The sequence below is a fragment of the Antechinus flavipes genome, chromosome 3 (assembly GCF_016432865.1).
Source record: "Antechinus flavipes isolate AdamAnt ecotype Samford, QLD, Australia chromosome 3, AdamAnt_v2, whole genome shotgun sequence".
In the NCBI taxonomy this organism is placed as follows: Eukaryota; Metazoa; Chordata; class Mammalia; order Dasyuromorphia; family Dasyuridae; genus Antechinus; species Antechinus flavipes.
In genome coordinates this window covers 254,506,768-254,527,632 of record NC_067400.1, presented here as the reverse complement: position 1 = coordinate 254,527,632, position 20,865 = coordinate 254,506,768, and the positions used below count along the sequence as shown (strand labels likewise).

Genomic DNA, 20,865 nt, shown 5'->3' with positions numbered 1-20,865 from the left:
ACAGGAGCACCAATGGAGAGAGGAACATTCAGGGCCTCTTTTTCTTGCTTAATAATTTCTTCATTTATAGTCCTAAATCACATGATGCCCATTATATAAGGCTATCCATCATGGCTTATGAGCAGAGCAGGCACCATGCCCTGAATCAATCAGCTAAGTCTTTCCAGTTTGTTGAACTTGATATAAGGAAAGTTTTAAGCTAATCTTTGAAGATAAATAGGTTTTCAGTGGGGAGAGTTTGTCATATGAGTGGGGAGAGTAAGAGGAAGTAGAGGGGAAAGTGAGGGCAAGGACTTAAGAGGAACAGTAAGAAATAGTCTGGGTATAAATCAATTCCAATTGTTCAGTAATAAAGAGAATCAGCTACACCCAGAGAAAAAACTATGGGAAAAGAGTGTGGACCACAATATAGCATTTCCACGCCTTCTGTTATTGTCCACTTACATTTTTGTTTTCCTTCTCATTTTTACTTTATTTCTAAATCTGATTTTTCTTATACAGCAAGATAACTATATGAATATATATACACATATTGTAGTTACCATATACTTTAACATATTTAACATGTATTGGTCTACCTGCCATCTAGGGGAGGGGAGGAGGGGAAGGAGGGGAAAAGTTGGAATGAAGGTTTTGCAAGGGTCAATGATAAAAAATTGCCCATGTATATGTCTTGTAAATAAAAAGCTAAAAGAAAAAAAAGGAAAAATAAAAGAAATAGTCCAGTTATAAGAAACAACAAGGAAAAAGACACTCAATTAGGACAGCAAGATGTGTATAGAATGTGGAGAAATAGTCTCATTTGGGGGGAATAGAAATTATATGAAGAGAATAGTTTAAGAAAAAACATTCTCTTCCTGTCCAATCAAAGCCAGCCCTTAGGCATTCCAATTAAAATTCTGTTGGTGGCCTTTTTTGTCTCTCAGCTCTTAGTTAAAATGAAAATTATCAATATTACATAGAATTGGAAAGTAATGAATAATCCCAGTCCTGGCCTCTCTGCATTTTTTCAGCTCTCTCTTCCTTCTCAAATTGCCATGACATGAGCTGGTGTTTATTTGGGGATAGTTTTTTTAGATTCCTGATTTCCCAAAATTAAAAGTAAAGACATTTTAAATAATGCAATGCAAAGTATACCCTGCATATAAAACAGAGGGGAGCCTCCATCATGTAGTTGTCTCTACATGTAGAAAATAGGGAATTACACCTAGTTTGAGTGTAACAGATTAATGCCATAGCGATAGATAATTCTGCTTGTTTTCTTAAACGCAAGAGGAATTGACTCCTACCTTGACTCTGTTCCCCTTAGCGTGGTCTAAATTTTAAAATGCAAAATAATTCATATGTATTATTTCATCAATGTATTTTAAATTGGCTCATTTTTTTTTCTCCAGGAAATTTTGAACTATAACTTTCATCTCATTTTCCATTGAGATTCTTGACTCCTAATCTTCCTGTGGGCAAAGAAAAAAAAGTTTTGGTTTATGTGTTAGAATATATTTGCTCCAATATATTTGAGACTCTAAAGGGCCTAAATTATTGCTATTTGAACTAAGGACTAAACTTCTGAATGGACTGAAAGATTTGTAATTACTGAAACATAGTGGTAGCCCATGGGAGGAAAAGTCAACTTCTTGTAGCATCCTCCTCTAGGCTTGCTCATACAATTTATACTTGCCCGGGAAGTTTGAGTCTATAGAGAACAATCTGTCCTGCTTTCCTAGAGGTTCTATGGTTAATCCCGAGAGGTTGGGATATCTAGTTCTGCAGTTCATGAGCTCTCATCTGGTATTGACGCCATTATCAGTTTAACAATAGACAGAACACTGGACCTGGAGTCAGAAAGACCACATTTCAAATCTGACCTCAGACACTAACTAGCTGTGTGACCCTGGGCAAGTCATTTAATCCATTTGTGTAAAACTGAAGGTTAGTTGAAGGAAACAGCAAAAGTACTCCAGTATCTTTGCAAAAACAAAAACAATAACAACAACAACAAAAAAAGGGTGAATTGTTGATACTCCAATCACAAATAGTTGGAGATGACTGAACTATTTATAAATAATCCCTTCCCTTTGTTAGAAATATGCTACAAAGATAAGAATTCTGGAATGTATGAAGTAAATTGGTTTATTTATAGGTCATGCTAGAAGCCTACAATCTGCCCAGGAGCAATGCCCTATTTATAGACATGGAAATGAGCCTTTTTATTTCCTATAGGGAAGCACAAGGTCCATCACTAGTTGCTTCCTTAGCTAAGGATGAAAAAGTTAACAGATTTCTTGGTCCCCCTATTGCATAATCTTCCTTGATATGTTCCCCTTCCCTCATTATATACCCATGTTCAAAAATGGTAGAAAACTCCTTTGGTAAGAAGTTAATATTAATTAACTCATTATGTATACCCAGTGTTTGCAGTTACTTTCACCCACTTTTTGTTTTTAGTGCATTTTTATCATTTTATTACTTTAATGGATCAATATCTCATTTTGTACAACTATGTCAGCTGACATGACTTTCTCTAATTTTTTGTCCCTATGTGGAAATATAATTCTAGAGATTGTTCACACCCTCCCCCATACATGCCCCACTTCCCCATCAAAAAAACTCAAAACAAAGTGGACAAACTCAAGCTCCCTGAGGAGACTGGGCTCAAATTAATAGTAGGGTAGCTAGATGGTACAGTGGATAGAGCACCAGCCCTGGAGTCAGGAGGACTCAAGTTCAAATGTGGTCTCTTACTACTTAATCTTACTATTTTCTCCTATCTGTGCAACCCTGGACAAGTCATTTACTCCCAATAGCCACTCAAAGAAGTCAAAAAAATTTTTTTTCTTTAAGCTAAGTGTAATAGTATAATAGAAATAGGATGTGGCCAATGGAAATACCATCTAAATCTTGGCCTGAAAGTCTTTTTTTTGTGAAATCTCAATGAGGTTTCCTTAGATATAGATAACTTAGGGCTGAATTATGTGATATAGAAAATGAGAGACAAAGTTTCTGGGTAATTAATCATTTTATTAATTATTGCTAGTGGGTAGTCAATAAAAGATCATATTTTTTCTCTCCTAAACCAAAAAGGGGAATCTTAGGGACCTATTATGCCCTTGAAAGAGTGGGTGTTCCCAACAAGTGGTAATCAACTCTGATAGATTAACAATGGATATTATAATGAGAAGTAGATCAATTCCAATAAGGGGCTGGGAGACTATGATTCTGGCGCTCATTTACAAAAAGAGTATCTCAAAACAGACCATCCCAGCTTTGGCAATCTAGACAAAGGACTTACCCCAGAACCCAAGTTTTGGTAGACACAGTACACTGGAATTTATATTAGATTAAATTCTTTGTAAAGTTTTCTAGTCAGATAGAATATCCAGTACATATTGAAAAGTATATACCCCAGAATTTGGGCAATCTCATCCATCAATAATATCCTTCAGAGACTGAACAACTTTCAGATTTCTGGTTTCTGAATGAAGAAATAAGAGGGGAATACCTTCATCCTAATTTAATATTTGACCATTAATTTAAGAGAGAAATAATCATTTTTTTTTCAGCTCTAAGAATCAGTGCCTTTCTAGAATCCATTTCCCCAGCATTTCTCTTTATTGTGAGGGATCACCATCCTTAAAGCTGCCACCCTTCTTGGGGAACTGATTTTCTACTTCTACCTTCAGAACCTTCTGCTGCTGCTACTCCATTGAACTCTGTTACCAATTCTAAATCGTCGTGGGAATTCTGATACTCAGGAATATATTGGAGGGGGCAGAATAAGACAAGAGTGGTGGCCAGTTTCCTTTCACCACCTGGCAACTTACTGAAATCTTTTTTACTTGAAAACCACCATGGAAAAGATTGATTATCCATTTAAACTTTGTGTATGCACACTGAATCCTTACTCAGTCTTTTGTAAATCAGTCCATCTAGCTTAGAAGCCAGTAGAAGATTTTTACATCAGCAACACCCCCTACCTACCAACCAGGAGAAGCTGATCACCAGAAACCTTATCACCTTGAAAAAGGACTCACGTTCATCTTTTCAACTTGCCCTCAGTAGCTTCTCTCTCAAAGAATATAAATTCTTTGAGGGTAGGGATTGTCTCTTTTTCTTATTTGATAACCCCATGCATAGTTCCTGGCACCGTTTTTGGTCATTTTTTAAGTCGTGTCCAATTCTTTGTGATTCCATTTGAAGTTTTCTTGGTAAAGATACAGAGTAATTTGCCATTTCCTTACAAAACAAATAAGTGACTTGCTCAGGATCACATAGTAAAGTGTGATTTGAATTCAAGAAGTTAACTCTTCCTGACTCCAGGCCCATCATTCTATCTACTGCACTGCCATTTATTGAACTGTTTTCAAGTATTAATTTGGGGTTGGTAGTCTGAAAGATAATCAATTAACTCCAAATTTATTGTTTCATTGTTACATTACTAATCAGGAGATACATTCTTATTCTTTGAATACAAAAGATATATTGGAAACCAACTTTTAAAAAGACAAGTGGAAAAAGCATGCATCTCAACTTTTATTCTGTCATTTGCCCTATTTCCCTACAAATTCTGGATGTCTAGAATTGGTGTCAGAAGATATTTTGTAATGGATAACTTTGCAAAAATTGAATTCTTAGGAGAAATTATTTCTTTCTTTTCTATAGGATTACCTTCACACTGGATTACTGTTACTGTGCTTATTGTATCCATGATTGTGGTTTTACTGTTGGTGCTTGGTTGTTTTTGCATATGGTACTTCTACAGAAAAGCAAAATGTGTATTCTTTCTTGGGTATTCTTTTCCTCAGCATCTTAAAGAGGTATGTTTTTTATATATACATATGAAATGCTAAAGCAGTCCTCTTCCTTGTCTGTATATTTACCTTAAACTCATTATTTCATAGATAGGTAAATTCTAGCCACATAAAGTCATTTGCCCATGATCTTGTCATGAATTCCAAATCTTTTTGAGTTCCACAACAAAACATATGAATTCCCTTGATACGTTTATCAACTTCTGGGTAGTTAAAAATAGCACATACATGTTATATTGATAATTTTGCCCTAGTTAAGTGCACAGATAAGTGAAATTATATCTAAGGTCAAACTTAGGAAATAAGTAATTTGTCTTCTAAAAATTTCCATTTCCCTTTTCTTCACTTTCTCCTGACCCCTTTTCAATGGTTCCCTCTTTGTCACAAATGTCCAGTGCCTTAGTAGGAATAATTTGCTAAATTAATCTATGTCAAGGTACTAGTCATTCTTTTTTAAATAGTATCTTTTCAATTGTATATAAAGACAATTTTTAGCATTCATTTTCATTGAGTTCCAAATTTTTCTCTCCTTCCCACATCTCTCTTCTTCCTCATATGGTAAGCAATTTGATATAGCTTACATATGTGCAATCATGTAAAATATATTTCCAAAATAGTCTCAATAGTACCTCCAGAAGTACTCACATTTTAAAAGAAGCTTAGATAAGAAAATGTTTATCTCAAAGGAATTAATGAGATAAACAATGAGATAAAAGTCAATATAATTGTTCCACCCTTATTGACATAGTCTTTACTCTTCATGATGCTTAAATTCTAAAGGAAGAGATAGCTCAAATTTAAGTAGAACCCTAAATTCATAATACATTAATAAAATGCTAGCATAGTCAACAGAGATGGACAAGTAACTTGGGAATACTGAAGTGGTCAGAATAAATGAAGTTTATTGCAATCTAGCTTCAAATGGATGATGGAGCTTTAAACTGTATCTGAAAAGGAAATTAGTCATTTCCTTAGAGGAAGAAGTAATTACCTGCAAAAGGAAGAAGCTAAACAATTATTCACAGTCAGAAATGCTAGCAAAAGCTTGAATAAAATGTATTGTTGTTCATTTGTGTTCAACTCTCTGTGATCTCATTTGGAATTTTCTTGGAAAAGATACTGGAGTGTTTTGCCATTTTCTTTTCCAGCTCATTTTACAGATAACAAAACTGAGATCAATAGAATGAAGGGATTTATCCAGTGCAACATACCTAATAAGTGTCTGAGGCCAGATTTGAATTCAAAAAGATGAGTCTTTCTCATGGCCCAGAGCTCTCTATTCAACAGGCCACCTAGTTGCCTGAGATTGAAGTTAATTAGAGCTAATCAGATGAAGTAAAGTAAGCAGTAAATTAATGTTCTTATTCTGATTTTAGAACAAGAATATTAAGTTGAAGCATACAACAATTAAGAACCACTATGGGCTTCTGAAAATAAGATAATACAACTAAAGCAATTCTCTTTATAAAGAGAATTATTACATTTCATATAGGGAAAGAGAAGAGAAAGGGGTTAAAAAGCCAGAAGACAGGTCAAGCTGTACAAAACTTAGGCACACTGGACTATTAAAATACACAATGAGGTGGGGGGCTCTAGAAGTATAAAGAAAAAGGAAAATGTATATGGAGAGAGAAAGAGCAGGCATTGAAAAAGATAACTACAAAGTTCATATACCTTGGAGGACATGAGTGGTGATGATGCTGTTGATAATATTAGAAAATTTGGGAATTGCAAAGGATTTTAAGGAGTAAATGATATGGTCAATATTGGGCATATGAAGACTGCTAAAGAAAATTTTTAGTGATTGGAAAAATAACTGATCTAAAGGTTTAGGCTCTTTTTAGACACAGCATAGACTATTTTATTTCTCCTTTGTATCCCCCAGTCCTTAGCACAGTGCCTGACACATAGGAAATACCTAATAAGTGCATATACTTTAAAGAAAACCTCATGAAAATTATATAAATATGTATACAGATATTGAATTTAACATCTTTTAAACACATTTAACATATATCAGATTGCTTGCCATCTAGGGGAGTGGAGGGGGTGGAAATTTGGTCTTGCAAGGGTCAGGTGTTGAGAAATTATGCATGCATATGTTTTGAAAATAAAAAGCTTTAATAAAAAAAGAAAAAATTAGAAAACCTAATAAAACAATAAACTTTATAGGAGTTAGGCCAAGGATCTCAAGAATGAGCTTTGAGGATTGAGCTCACCTACTAATTGTAGTCAACTACAACAAAAAAATGAACCAAGTGGACAAACAGAGCTGAACCCAGTGAGGACCTTTCTAGGGGGTGCACAAACTAATAGTTGGGGGTGCACAAAGGAAATCCTATATTAGCTGCTGTTGCAGTAAGCTGGCACTGATTTCTTCCTCCTCTGCCTCATCCCAAGGGCCACACTGAGGCGTTGGCAGCAGGTACAGATGCAGGCTGAGTAGAGGATTAGGGAAAGGAATCTTTACTCCTGAGTTTTTGTCCTCATCATCCCAGCAAGATATCAAATTCTACTTCCTCCAAGCCTTCTTATATTTATATTTAGCATGAACCTACTGGCTCTAAAAAATGTGGAAGGTTCCTATTTGTTTTCCCAAAGTTCACTTATGCTTGCCTGTCTTTTTGAGTCAAAAGAAAGCACAAAGGAAAAAATCCTTAGTTTTATTAAGCTAGATGTAGTTATTGTCATCACCCTAGAACTATAAAATTTAAACCTCTGACTCAGTCTTCTCACTTAATCAATGTGAAAACTGAAGATCAGAGAGTGCCCAAGATCATACAAGGTAATAGAAGGCAGACCTGACCTCTGATACAAGTCCAGTGCTCATTCTATTGGGTTGAATTTCTAAAAGGACATTTAAATGAAATAGAAGAAGTAAATTACTTTCAAGATTAAGCATTTGGGGAGGAGGAGAAAGCAATTGGGATTAAAGTGACATATCAAATAAGTGTTTGAGATCATATTTGAACTCAGGTACTCCTGACTCCAAGGCCTGTACTCTATCTACTGCACCCCTAAAAGAATAAATATTTTGAGTGTGAGATTTATTTAGGATCATGTAGCAAATCTTAGGTAAACTGATTTAACAGACTAATTATTAACAGGTCTCAGTATTTTTATTTGAAAATAATATTTTTCAATATTTCAAATAAACTTATTCTACTTATAACCTTAGTAAGCCTTAATTAAAAGAAAAAAAAAAAGGAATGGATATAACATGATTTTAATTTTGTTTCTTTTTTTCCTTCATAGTATTTGGACCAACCTTCCAAAAGCATTTCATATCTCTTGCCAGTACCTTCCAATGAGGGTGAATCCTTTGATAAATTAAGTATAATAGAAGAATCTGAAAACACTGGGCATGACACAATGGATCCATGTAACTATTCAACAGAAGTTTTGCAACAATCCCTACTTTCTGGAGAAAAAAACCACTTAGCTGGTCATAGAATTCAGAAAGTTTGTCCAGTTTCAACCAAGTGAAGAAGACGTAGTGAAATAGAGTTAGGCATCAGATCAAACTTTGACTCAAGAGCCTCCCATAAATAAATTGGTTGTAAATTGAAATGATCATTTGGCAGAAAATCCTGCATTATTATTATTTCCCACTTGATAGATTAATAAAAAAAAAACAAAAAGGGTATTTTTGAGATTTCTCTTTCATCAGAATACTTTTTGATGTATCTGATGCCAAAGTAACAAATTTAATAAAAATAAACATTTGAAGGAAATAATGCAATCAAGAGCCTCTAAAATTCTAATTAAAAATATGCTGTTCCTAAGGAAGGAGAGGGGAGGGAATACTTGATGCAATTTAAGATCTAAATAATGCTGTACAAAATACTAAGTTTTTTCCAAGAAATTTTTCCTAGAATTTTATATTTTTGCTCTTGTAATATGAATAATGTCACATCAATCTGTATTTTTCTAATTCAATATATTTTTCTAATTCAATATATCAGTGATACAATTTGTGTGATTATTGTAAAACTAAATAATTTGATTGTTACTTACATTGTCTACCTCTCAAGGCTGTTTTGAGAATCCAGTGAGGAAATGTTATGGAAAATGCTTGTAGTCATGAAACTTTATGTAAAGCTGACCTACTGTTAAAGTCTAAATAATGCTGTACAAAATACTAAATTTTTCCAAAAAAATTTTTCCTAGAATTATTTTTATATTTTTGCTCTTATAATATGAATAGTGCCACATCAATCTGTATTCCTCTAATTCAATATATTAGTGACACAATTTATATAATTATTTGATTATTAAGACTAAATAATTTGATTATTATTTACATTGTCTACCTCTCAAGGCTGTTTTGAGAATCCAGTGAGAAAATGTTATGTAAAATGCTTGTAGCCATAAAACATTATGTAAAGCTGAGCTACTGTTAATGTCAGTTTACAATATTTTAAAATGAATTTGATTTTGAATCAAAGAGGTAGGAGTTATGAGAATTAGGAGAAAAGTTCTAGTTACATTTCTTCTATTTATTTGCAGTCTTAGGAATATGCTTTTCTATGTATGCTTACACAGTTCCTTATTCCTGAAAATATGTCCTTCCCCTAGCTTGCAATCTTTGCTTATCTAAAATGTTCTTTATCTTCCTAAGCTCAAATATTGCCTGTCCAATAAGGTCTTTATATATTCTAGATCTATGCCAAACTCCTCTAAATCCTCTAAAATTTCACAGCAGCTTGCCCATATCTTTCATTCCCCTCTCCTCTATTTCTGTTATATTTATATACAGGTCATCTTTTTAATGTACAATCATTTTAAACATATTTCCATATCTGTCATGTTATGAAAGAAAAATAAGACCAAAAGGAAAAAATCATGAAAAGAAAAACCAAACAAAAAAGATGAAAAATAGTATGTTTTGGTCCATATTCCATCTCCATAGTTCTTTCTCTGAATACAGATAGCATTTTCTATCCCAAGTCTATTATACAGGTTATCTTTATAGTGCCTTGTACATAGTAAGGTGTTTTATAAGTCTTTGTGGAATAATCAAAAGAAATTAAATGATTAAATAAATTTAAAAGTATAAAATCTGTTTATCCTAATAAATATTAAATGAAGCACTTGGTAAAGTAAAAGTTAACAGGAGTTTACTCAACTAGTCAAGATAGAGAAGCATGAGGAAGATCGACCTAGAGTACAACTATAGCCTATTTTTAAGGATAGGAGTATACATCTTTCAGGGATGCTGAGTGGTACAGTAGACTGTCTACTGTCTTAGAATGGGAAATCCCAGTTCAAATACAGCCTCAGACACTCAGTGGCTTGTGACCCTGGGTAAATCACTTAATCTTATTTCAGTTTCCTCATCTGTAATATGAGCTGAAGAAGGAAATGAAAACTCCATATAGGATCATAAAGATCAAACATGACTGAAACAACTAAATGACAAAAATTTCTGATTCCAGTTCCAGTGCTGTTACCCATTGATATCTTGTAAGTCAGATCTGTAACTACAAAAGAACTGACTGACCTAATGATCATCAGCCTAGGAGTTTTCTCCTCAATTTTATCTGTTACTTATTGGCAGGCCTACCAAGGATGAGAGGCCACTGATAACCCTTGATAACCTTAGGGTAATTGCTATCACCACAGCTTAGCTGGCTTCCCATTCTTAATGAAGTAACCACTCAGTTTCCACATAGATAAAATGAAAAGTTTTAAGCTAGATGATATATAAATGCTTTTCAGCTTTAATACTAAATAATTTTATGCTTAATAAATAGATTAGTTTAGGTAGTATTGTCATCTTTATTATCTTTGCTCACCCAGTCCAAGAGCATTTAATATTTTTCCAGTTGGTTAGATCAGACTTAATTTGTGTGGAAAGTGTTTTGTAGTTTTGCTCATAAAGTTTTTGATTTTCCCTTGGCAGATAGATTCCTAAATATTTTATACAATCAGTAGTTACTTTAAATGGAATTTCTTTTTGTAATTCTAACTGTTGGGTTTTGTTAGTGATATATAAAAGAATGCTGATGACTTATATGGGTTTATTTTGTATCCTGCAACTTTGCTGAAGGTGTGGATTGTTTCTAATAACTTTTTAGTAGAGTCTCTGGGGTTCTCTAAGTATACCATTAAATCATCAGCAAAGAGTGACAATTTGGTTTCCTCATTGCCTATTCTTATTCCTTTAATCTCTTTCTCAACTCTTAAAGCCAATGCTAGCATTTCTAATACAATATTAAATAGTAACGGTGATAGTGGGCAACCTTGTTTCACTCCTGATCTTATTGGGAATGGTTGCAGTTTGTCCCCATTACATATGATTATACTACTATTGCTTCCCTCTGAGACTCATCCAAATTTATAGCACACTGAGATCCAGTAAATCAAAGCTAATTATTCCTAAGTACAAAACTTAGGTAATTGATACAGATTTTTGGACATCTATTGTTCCTCATAATTTCAGTAAAGTAGGTTGTACCATTTGATCCTAAATCTGCAACTATCTTTACTGACTGTCAGCAACTAACTGCCTGGAACCTGGATGATGATAGAGTGCTGGGCTTGTAGTCAAGAAACCTTAGTTTGAAACCTACTTCAGAAACTTATTAGCTATATGATCTTAGGCAAGTCACAAACCATTTGTCTCATTTTCCTCATCTATAAAATGAAGAAAATAATAACACCTCCTTTGCGAGGTAATAAGGATCTAAAGAAGACATGTATATAACTCTGCAAACATCTTAAAGCCCTGTATAAATTCTGGATATTATTAAGTTGTGGAAGAGAAGAGATGTCAGATAGCTAGATGATGGGAATTTATTTTAAGATGCAGCTGAATGGTGCAGGATATAGAGCACTGAAATCAGGAAGACCTAAGTTCAATGCTGTCCTCAGACATTAACTGTGTGACCCTGGACAAGTAAATAAGTTTCCTCATCTGTCAAATGAGCTTGAGAAAGAAATGGCAAACCTTTCCAGTATTTTTGCCAAGAAAATCCCAAATGGGGTCATAGAGCTGTACATTACTGAACAACTAACAACTGTCCTTTTTTTGCTATTTTTCTTCTCAGCTATTGGCAAACTGATGCCCATATAAGGCCTTCATCTTTCTTTCATCTTCTCTTTTTCTATACCCTTTTTCTCCCAAGTCTGCAATGTATTTGTCTGCTGTTGTATATCAGTTAGATTAGTTGATGGCCATCTGATTATCTCTTTTAATTAGGTCTATATTTCTTTTTGTCAGAGATCATGATTACTATGCCTACCTCTTTTTTTCCACTTCAGCTGAAGCAACACATACTGTGTTCTAGCCCCTTATTTTAATTCTGTGTGTATCCTTCTATTTCAAGTGGGTTTCTTACAAGCAATATATTATTAGTTTCTGAATTTTAATCCATTTTTTTATCCTTTTCTAGAAAAGTTTTATGGTTCCTCCCATTCACACTCACAATTTGGATAGTTGTATATTCCTTTCCATCCTATTTTCTTGTATTTTTCCTTTTCTTTTTTTATATGCTGTCCTCACTTTAAGAATCTATTTTGCTTCTGAGTAATGCTTTCTTTAATCTATTCTCCCTCCTATTTTCTTTCTTTTTTAAATAATAATAGCTTTTTATTTTTCAAAATGCATGCAAAGATAGTTTTCAACATTCATCCTTGCCCCCCCCCCAAAAAAAAATCCCAACTAAAGGGATTCTTGCTCCAGTCATTCCACTGCAAGCTTATAAACTTGGCTAAAGACTAGAACAGTACCCTCTCCTGGGATTATAGCCACACAATTATGTTTCAGAAAATGGTTCCTTAACTACAGTTCATGCTCATGACTATTCCCCTCTACCATAGATCCATAATATAGAATTGGATAGTGAGTAACAGAACTGCCAGATGGCACCAATTAGGGATCCTCTAGAATTCTTTCTTCCATAGAAATAAATAGGCTTTTACTAATGACATTCTATTGTAATAAGAATGGGTGTCCTTGTAGTGAGAATCATCCCCCTTCACATGGCATGGAAATGTTGTCAAAGGGAGGCAAAATGGATGTCACTAGCATCTCCTTTACCTACTCTTCTATTGGTGAGACTTTCTTCACTGTCAGCAGGAGAAGCCGGAATTAGATTCAGACACTTCCATTCTATTCTCCTCAGAGAGAGGATAGAATCAAGTTAGAATTTTACTTATCTTAACCTTTAAATATTATTGGAGGATATGATCAAAGTCAACTTAGGTTTTAATCACTGTGTCATTATTGAAGGGAAGGAGAAGTCCAAGTTCAGTATCCAAGACTTGATCCCTTTCCCACTTAATTTTGGCAAATTCCATGGTACATTTCCCTAGCAAAGAATTGAGGGATGGAAGGATTGGAAATGACAGTGAGGATGAAGAACAGGGTTAACGGTCATAAGATTTAAGTGAAGGATGCAATGACAAAAAAATTATCATCAAAGAAAGGAATTTCAGGATTCATAAAGTGGATATAAATCTTTAGTTTGGAAAAATGGCTACTTGTAATGATTCCCTGCCTTCACATAGCTAAAAGAGTATACAGCATGGATCCTACGATCCTATGAACAAAGAGCCAGTCTTCCTACAAACTGGAAATGGTTTTTTTCTATTTCCACATGGATACAGTTGAATGAGACGGGGCATGGGGAGAGAGCACAGAAGAGGATAGTTAGGCTCAAACAATTTGAAAATGTGACTCTTCTACACTACCTTTGTCCAAAGATGCAAATTACACACTTTTTCAAAATAAAAGTCAATGCATCAGGTCTGAGAACATGTTAAAAATCAAAACGTACTGGAAGATGGAGGATGAGTGTAAATTGAAACAATAAAATGTAGCTGGAAAAAAAAAACAAGCATATTAGATACAAATGGCAAATCGAAAGAAGAGAATCAATTTCTGGTTTTGCTTATGTAGCTCTTCCCCTTTCTTGTACTCTATTACAAAAGTACTTCGAAACAGTGAAGACGCAGCTCTCAGACACAGAGATTTTGGTAGGGTAAGACTCAGTTTTTCAGGAAAGCGTAGGTGGAGGGCGAAAGGGCAGTCACGTGGCAGAAAGAGGACGTCCTAGGGCGGGAGAGTACCGGAAAGGGGGAAAGAGGGGGCATTTTTGCTCCTCCTCCCCTTTCAGCCTTTCCAGCTCTTCTCGCCGCAGGGTTGCTAGTTGTTACGCACGCTGGGCGCAAGCGCAAAAGAGAAACGAGCCAGCCGCATTCTGCTGCAATTTACCCAGGCCGGGGCTCCCAATGCTTCCAAAAGCTGTTCTCTTTTGAGGATGTAACCCCGAGAGCGGTGGCAATTTTGCCACCGGCCGGGACGATGCTCTCCTTCATCCTGTCTGTGGTCCTGGTGCTGCTGGTCGCCTCTGGAGAGTTGTCGCTCTTCACCCTTGCAACTGGTGAGCCTCCCAGAGAGGAGAGCGTCTTAAAGAGAAAAGGTGGGGCCGAGGGCGATGGTGTTTGTTGGGTAGTGGGCTAGGGGACACTCCGCGGATTTAACGGAGTAGGCGATTCTGCGAAGACCGGCACTTCCTCGCTTCCAGTCTTCCTTTCCCTTTCACCCCGGGACTAGCCCAGACCTCTCTCTCTCTTTCTTCCCCCTCCGCCCTCTTCTATCTGTTTTGTATTTGAACCTGCTCCCTGCGAAAGGAAAGATACATTGGAACAGAAAAATGAGATAACTTTCTACGGTAGTCTTCCCTATTTCCAGATGAGGTAGGTGAGAAAAACGGATTAAGCGACCTGCCTAATTTACACCCGCTGTTAAATGTTAGCAGGCACCTAGCCGACTAAAATTTATGTAATGTCTGCTATATGCCACAGGTACATTGTCCCAAGTTCTAGACATGCTAAAAGAGACAAAAGACAAGTCCGTTCCCTTAATGATCTCTAGTTCTAATGAGATGAGATTGGGAGACAAAATGCAAACAACCATGTACAAACACAATATATGCAGGATAAATTGGAGATTGTTTAATAGGAAGAAGGCACAAGTATTAAGAGGAAAAGGAAAAGAAAGGCTTCTTTTCGAGCTAAACATTTTAGCTGGGACCTGAAGAAACCAGGGCAGCCAGGAGGAGGTAGATATGAGGAAAAAGCATTCCATAAGGGACTGTTAAGAAAATGCCAGCCAGGAACCCGAAGATGGAATGCCTTTGGGAAAGGGAGGGAGGGGAGGTCAGGCAGCTTTCACTGAGGTTCATTTGTTTGAGAGGGTTAGGAGTGATGTTTTCTCAGGAGTTAAGGATCATTCATGTGTCCAAGTACCTTGCAAAAATAATATTTTTTACACTTTTGACTTGTTTTTCATTCTACTTTTTTTCCTAAACTGCGGTATTTGCGAAGTTTATCATTATAAATGAAGTCTACTTTGAGCGTGAATGAACACAATTTTTTGCATTTAAATAATTGTGCCGTACCAGTGCTACCTGGAGATGTCAAGTTGGAGTTTATTAAGTAACTTTTTTTCTTCCATAATAATTTTTTTCCAAATACATGTAAAGATAGTTTTCAACACTCAGTTTTGTAAGATTTTGTGTTCCACATTTTTTCTCCCTCTTTCTCTTACCTCTTCCCTTCCTAAGGAACAGTAAACAATCTGAAAAAACTACATATATAAAATGCTTCAAAACATATTTCCATGTATGTCATGTTGTGTAAATATATATCAGACTAAAAGGGGAAGAATTGCAAGAAATAATTTTTTTAAAGTAAAAATACTATACTTTGGTCCATATTCAGTTTCCATGGTTCCATCCCAAGTCTATTAGAATTGTTTTGGATCACTGAATTGCTGAGAAGAGCTAAGTCTTACTATAATTAAGCTAGGTATTTATATAGTATTCAAAGAAATATGTAAATTTGCTTTTTATATTTATAAAACTTGTACCTGGAAAAAGTTCCTTATTTTTTTAATGAAATTTACTATGTTTTTGTTTATTCCTCTACCTTTTCCCATTGATCAGCAGAAAAAGGTAACTCTTCCTTTTCCCCCAGCAATTCTTCCAATGACAAGTAGTTTTTACAGAACTACAAGTTTCAATATACAATTTTTAAAGTATACGAATAAAATGATGCATTTTTCAAGATACAGAATAATAATACTAACATAGGGTTATTATCATACTAATAAATTAGGTATATATCAGGGCTAACTAGCAAGGACCTGAGAAGCAGATATTTCAAATGCTTTTTCTGTTGCACAGATCGCAATGAATGGCAGGAACAAAGTAAGAGAGAGACAATGTAAGAGGAATTTGAATCCAATACAGGTCAGATGGCATGTGTGTATTGTGGAGGATCTATTAATGCCTACTTTAGTTGGACTAATAATGGTGCATTAAGTAGTTGGGAAAGGGTCTCATACAGAGTTCAAAAATAAAAATAGAAGAGATATGAACCAAAGTAAGAAAAAGAAGTCAAAGAAATTTCAACAGCACTTATAAATTGACAAACATTTTTTAAAGGACCTATTCTATGCCAGGCAGGGTAGACTATTAAGTCAAAGGATAATGTCAAGAGGCCTAAAGCTAGAATAATGGTCTGTAGAGATATCAGAGACATACATAACAGTTTTGACATGACCTCATAAGACAAGTTCTAATGTCAATAGCTCAAGTGACCAAGGTAGTTGTGCCAGAAGACCCTCTCTAGAGATTTTCTGATATAAGATCTTGGCCTCCAGAAACTGTTACATATGCCATGCAAAATGACCGGGTGTTTCATCTTGTTAAAATTAAAAATGTATTTAAAAAAACAAATAAACATGCATAGGTGTAAATGAAATTTAATTAAACTTTCTAATGATTTTTTAATACATTAGTAGATTTTGTACTTTAGAAGATATTAAAGTTTAAAACTACTCTAAGACTTGGGACATTCTATACACACACACACACACACACACATCTTGAATACCAAACTCTTCTCTGAAAATTTTGAAATAATTTTTTTTCCCAATTTGACCATTTCCCTTTTTATATTACATCCTTTAATTTAGTTTGTGCAGAAGCTTTTCAGTTTCATTTAATTACAGATATTTATTTTATCTTTTGTAACTGCTCTTTATCCACTGTTTGGTTAGGAATACATCTCCTTACCCATTATCAATGATATGAAATGTTTCTCTTCTAATATTTTCATGGTATTATCTTTAATATTAAGGTCATATATCCACTTAGAGTGGATTATGTAATATGATGCGTTGATCTAAGCCTACTTTCTGCCAGACTGCTCTCTAGTTTTCCCAAAAGTTTTTATATGATAGTTTTTTCCTAAATAATTTATGCCATTGGGTTTATGGAAAATGAGGTGTTGAGTTCTATTGCTTCTGATTCCATTGTTTAGTCTATTTGACCTCCATCTCTTATCTTTTTGACCAATATGGATAATTTTGATGACTATTTCTTTATAAAGTAATTTGAGGTTTAGAAGTGTGAACTCGGCTGGAGTATGGCAGCTGGCAGTTGTATGCCGGACTCCTCCAGCCCTGGGACCAATATGCATTCCTTGGTCCCAGCATACTTATCTCTGTCTGACTGGATAATCTGAGACGAGAGTCCTGTCCAGTCAATCTTACTCTCCCATTAATAAAATATTAAAACTCTCTAAAAAAAAAAAAAAAAGAAGAAGTGTGAATTCCCTCTTCATTATTTCCCTTTATATTCTAAATCTATTATTTTTCCAAATGAATTTTGTCATTATTTTTTTAAGGTCAATAAAGTAGATCTTTAATAATTTAATTGGTATAGCATTAAAATAAATTATACTTTTTGTAGTAAGTTATATTTATTAGATTAGAATAGGTCAACACAAGCACTAAATATATTCCTCCAGCTATTTAAGTAGCACTTTATTTCTTTAAGGAGAACTTTGAACTTTATTCCTTACAAGTATTTTGTGTGCTTTTATAGGTGAATCTTCAGATATTTTGTTTTAGTTATTTGGAATGAGATTTTCCTTTTTTTGCTGCAGCTTGAATTTTGTTTTTATTACATAGTAATGCAGTTAATTTTTGAAGTTATATTTTATAGCTTTCAATTTTACTAAAGGTATTGCCTCAATTTCTGCTAGTTCCCTGAAATTTGGGGGATAAGGGGAGAAATTTTTTGCGACTGAATTGGGGTTAATGACTTACTCAGAATTACAGCTAGTAAGAGTCAGATGTCTGAAGTAGGTTTTGAACTCAGGTCCTCCTGACTCCATGGCTGGTCTGCTATTACTTGCTACACTATCTATCTGCCTCTCCCTCAAATTTTCTCTTTTCCCCTGTATTTATGCCTTTAATTTCTTTCTCTTGTTTTACTATTATTACTAGTATTTCCAAAATTATGTCTCATAATCATGGGAAGAGTGGGCATTCTTGCTTTTATTCCTGTGGATTGGGGGGGTGGGGAGGAGCTTATAGTGTGTCCTTTCTGCATCTGATGTTTGTTTTTGGTTTTAGATATACACTATTAAAATATATATTTATTTAATTAATATTTTCCCCAGTTACATTAAAAAAATTTTTTTGCATTTGTTTTTACAACTTTTTGAGCTCCTAAGTCTCCTCCTTATTCCCCTATTCAGTTCCCATTAAGAAACCATATGTGAAGCTATGCAAAACATTTCCATAAAAGTCATATTGTGAAAGAAAACATATATTTCCCATTCAAGGAAAAAAAATCCTCAAGAAAAGAGAGTATGCTTCAGTCCGTATGCAGATACAATCAGTTTCTTCTCTAGGTAGAGATAGGATTTTGGATCGTTGTATTGTATTGCTAAGAATTGCAACGTCATTTACAGCTGGTCATCCCAGAACATTGCTATTACTTTGTATATTGTACCTTTCACTTTGCTTGAGTTCATGGAGGACTTTACAGGTTTTTTTCCTGAGAGGATCCTATTCTAGATATAATTTTTTATGATTAAAAAATCCATCTATGCCTGAGGTATTTTGTAGGATTTTTTAAAACATAAGTATAATTTATCAAAAGCTATTTTGATTCATAGCCCTTATTTTTATTTAGTCTTTAGTCTCTGTTCATGAAATTAAAGTTCAACAGCATCCCTGTTCTAAATAGTTTCTATATTATTGTTGTGTGGATCTTGCAGTTTCCTCCCACCCCAAAACATTTTTTTCTGTTGTGCCTCCCTTTTAGAAAAACCAATTCCAACAGATGAGAAAGAAGATATTGTCCCTTTAGTATGATTGATTACTTCTCTTTCCCCTCATCATGATCATTTTTCTCCCATTTGCTAAGAAAACTCCCCATAGGGTCCATACTCTCTCACTCTTCTGGGTATCAGTTGCTCAAAGGATATCTGATTCCCTTTCTCCTGGGACAGGGTGAGTGGTTTCTCTTAAGTACCAAATTCCTCAAGTTTATATACTTTATAAGAACCTCATATTCATATAAAGAATATCTTTCTTCCCCATTGGAAATATTCGTCAGTGAGATCTCCTCCCACTAAATAAATAGGATTTCCATTTTTATTAAGCCTTCTTTCAAATTCTCTTCTTCCTCATCTGTTATCCTATAGTTCCTTTTCTTACTGAAAATCTACTCGAATTATTTTCCCCTCATTTTTAGCCTTTGTCTTGATTAGATTTCATCATATATTCCCCCTTTCCTTTTAAACATCATCTTCTTATACAATTTAATCCCACCAAAAAAAAATTGATTCACTTATAGGCAAGGTGTTGTAAAATTTACTCCGTCATGTTTTAGCCCTGTTTTTCCAATATCACTTTTTTTTAATGACTTGTACTTTCACCCTTTGTGTATTTTAAAGAAAAATTGTGGGGATTTCATCAATACAAATTAAATCTTCTACTTTAGCACAGTTTAGAAACTAAATTTTTGGATATTATTTAATGGTATTGTTAACTTCATATGTATCCTCTTTTTAGCTTTATTTTTTTCCTGAAATAATTTATTTTGTTACCTTTGCTTTCTTTGGTTGTTGTATATATTTACCCTTCTTAAATTTCTATTCTATGGAATGTTTATAAAGCTAACACTTTGTTCAGGTTTGATTTTATATGGGGGGGGGGCATTTTTTAATTAAACATATGTATTTTTTAAACTAATGGTTAGGTTCAGATCTTTGGGGATTGTCATATTGGGTGCATCTTGAGCACTTTTGTTCTGCAGAACACATTATTCCATTCCCCATGGTTTCAGATATATTCTCATGCAGAATAATTCTCTGATAGTAGAATTTCTAAAATATGTAGAAAACTGAATCAAATTAATAAGTGTGATGACCATGTTAACACCTTGGATACCTTAGAATCAGCCAGAGTCAGGATAAGCAAAAGTCCTCGGTCTTTATTCTTGGTCTTTAGAGTAGGAATGAATTGGATGGAAGCAGAATCTCCCTGACCTTCCTTCTTCCTTATCTACAGCCAAAGTGACCCTGGCTAGTCTTACTCCACCTTCTAGTCCCTCCTACAATTCTCTGTATGTAATTATCGAGCCAGCACAGAATAGTGGGAAGGGCCATTTTCCAAGTATATGCTTATAGAGTATTGTCCAATCGGTAATTAGCCTTAAGTGCTGGGTTGTCCGGATCTCAGTACATAAACTCAAGCTGAAACTCAACAAATAAGAATAAGAGCTATTTGTCTAGAGGAGGAGAGGAAGGAAGAAAAAAAAATTGGAAAACAAGGTTTTGCAAGGGTGAATGTTGAAAACTATCTTTGCATGTATTTAGAAAATAAAAAGCTATTATTTTATTTTGAAAAAAGAATAAAAGCTCTTCTTCAGTCGGCAAATGATCAAAGGATATGGACAGATTTTTCAGAAGAAATCTAAGCTATCAATGATTATATGGAGAAAATGCTCTCAATTACTAATAATTAGGAAGACACTTATTAAAACAATTCTGAGATACTACCCATCACATTGGCTAAGATGACTGAAAAGAAAAATAACAGATTGTGGAGGGAAAATAGGTATACTCATGCATGGTTAGTGGAGCTGTGAACTAGTCCAGCCATTCTGGAAAGCAAGTGTGGACCTATGCATACCCTTTACCAACAATACTGCTTAGTGTTACAATAAAAGATCAAATAAAGGAA

At 34.5% G+C, this 20,865-nt stretch overlaps 2 protein-coding genes across 2 annotated transcripts in view; both read left to right on the top strand.

Annotated features, from left to right (window-relative positions):
• The window catches only part of IL10RB (interleukin 10 receptor subunit beta), a 46,318-nt gene extending 35,375 nt beyond the window's left edge, over positions 1–10,943 (top strand). Inside the window, exons 6-7 of the mRNA XM_051984952.1 lie at positions 4,660–4,814; positions 8,064–10,943. Coding sequence (XP_051840912.1) covers positions 4,660–4,814; positions 8,064–8,294 — 386 coding nt within the window. The 3' untranslated portion in view covers positions 8,295–10,943. The remainder of the gene's footprint in view (positions 1–4,659; positions 4,815–8,063) is intronic.
• Positions 10,944–13,945: 3,002 nt separating this feature from the next.
• Positions 13,946–20,865, top strand: part of IFNAR1 (interferon alpha and beta receptor subunit 1) — a 46,140-nt gene continuing 39,220 nt past the window's right edge. Inside the window, exon 1 of the mRNA XM_051984951.1 lies at positions 13,946–14,236. Coding sequence (XP_051840911.1) covers positions 14,119–14,236 — 118 coding nt within the window. The 5' untranslated portion in view covers positions 13,946–14,118. The remainder of the gene's footprint in view (positions 14,237–20,865) is intronic.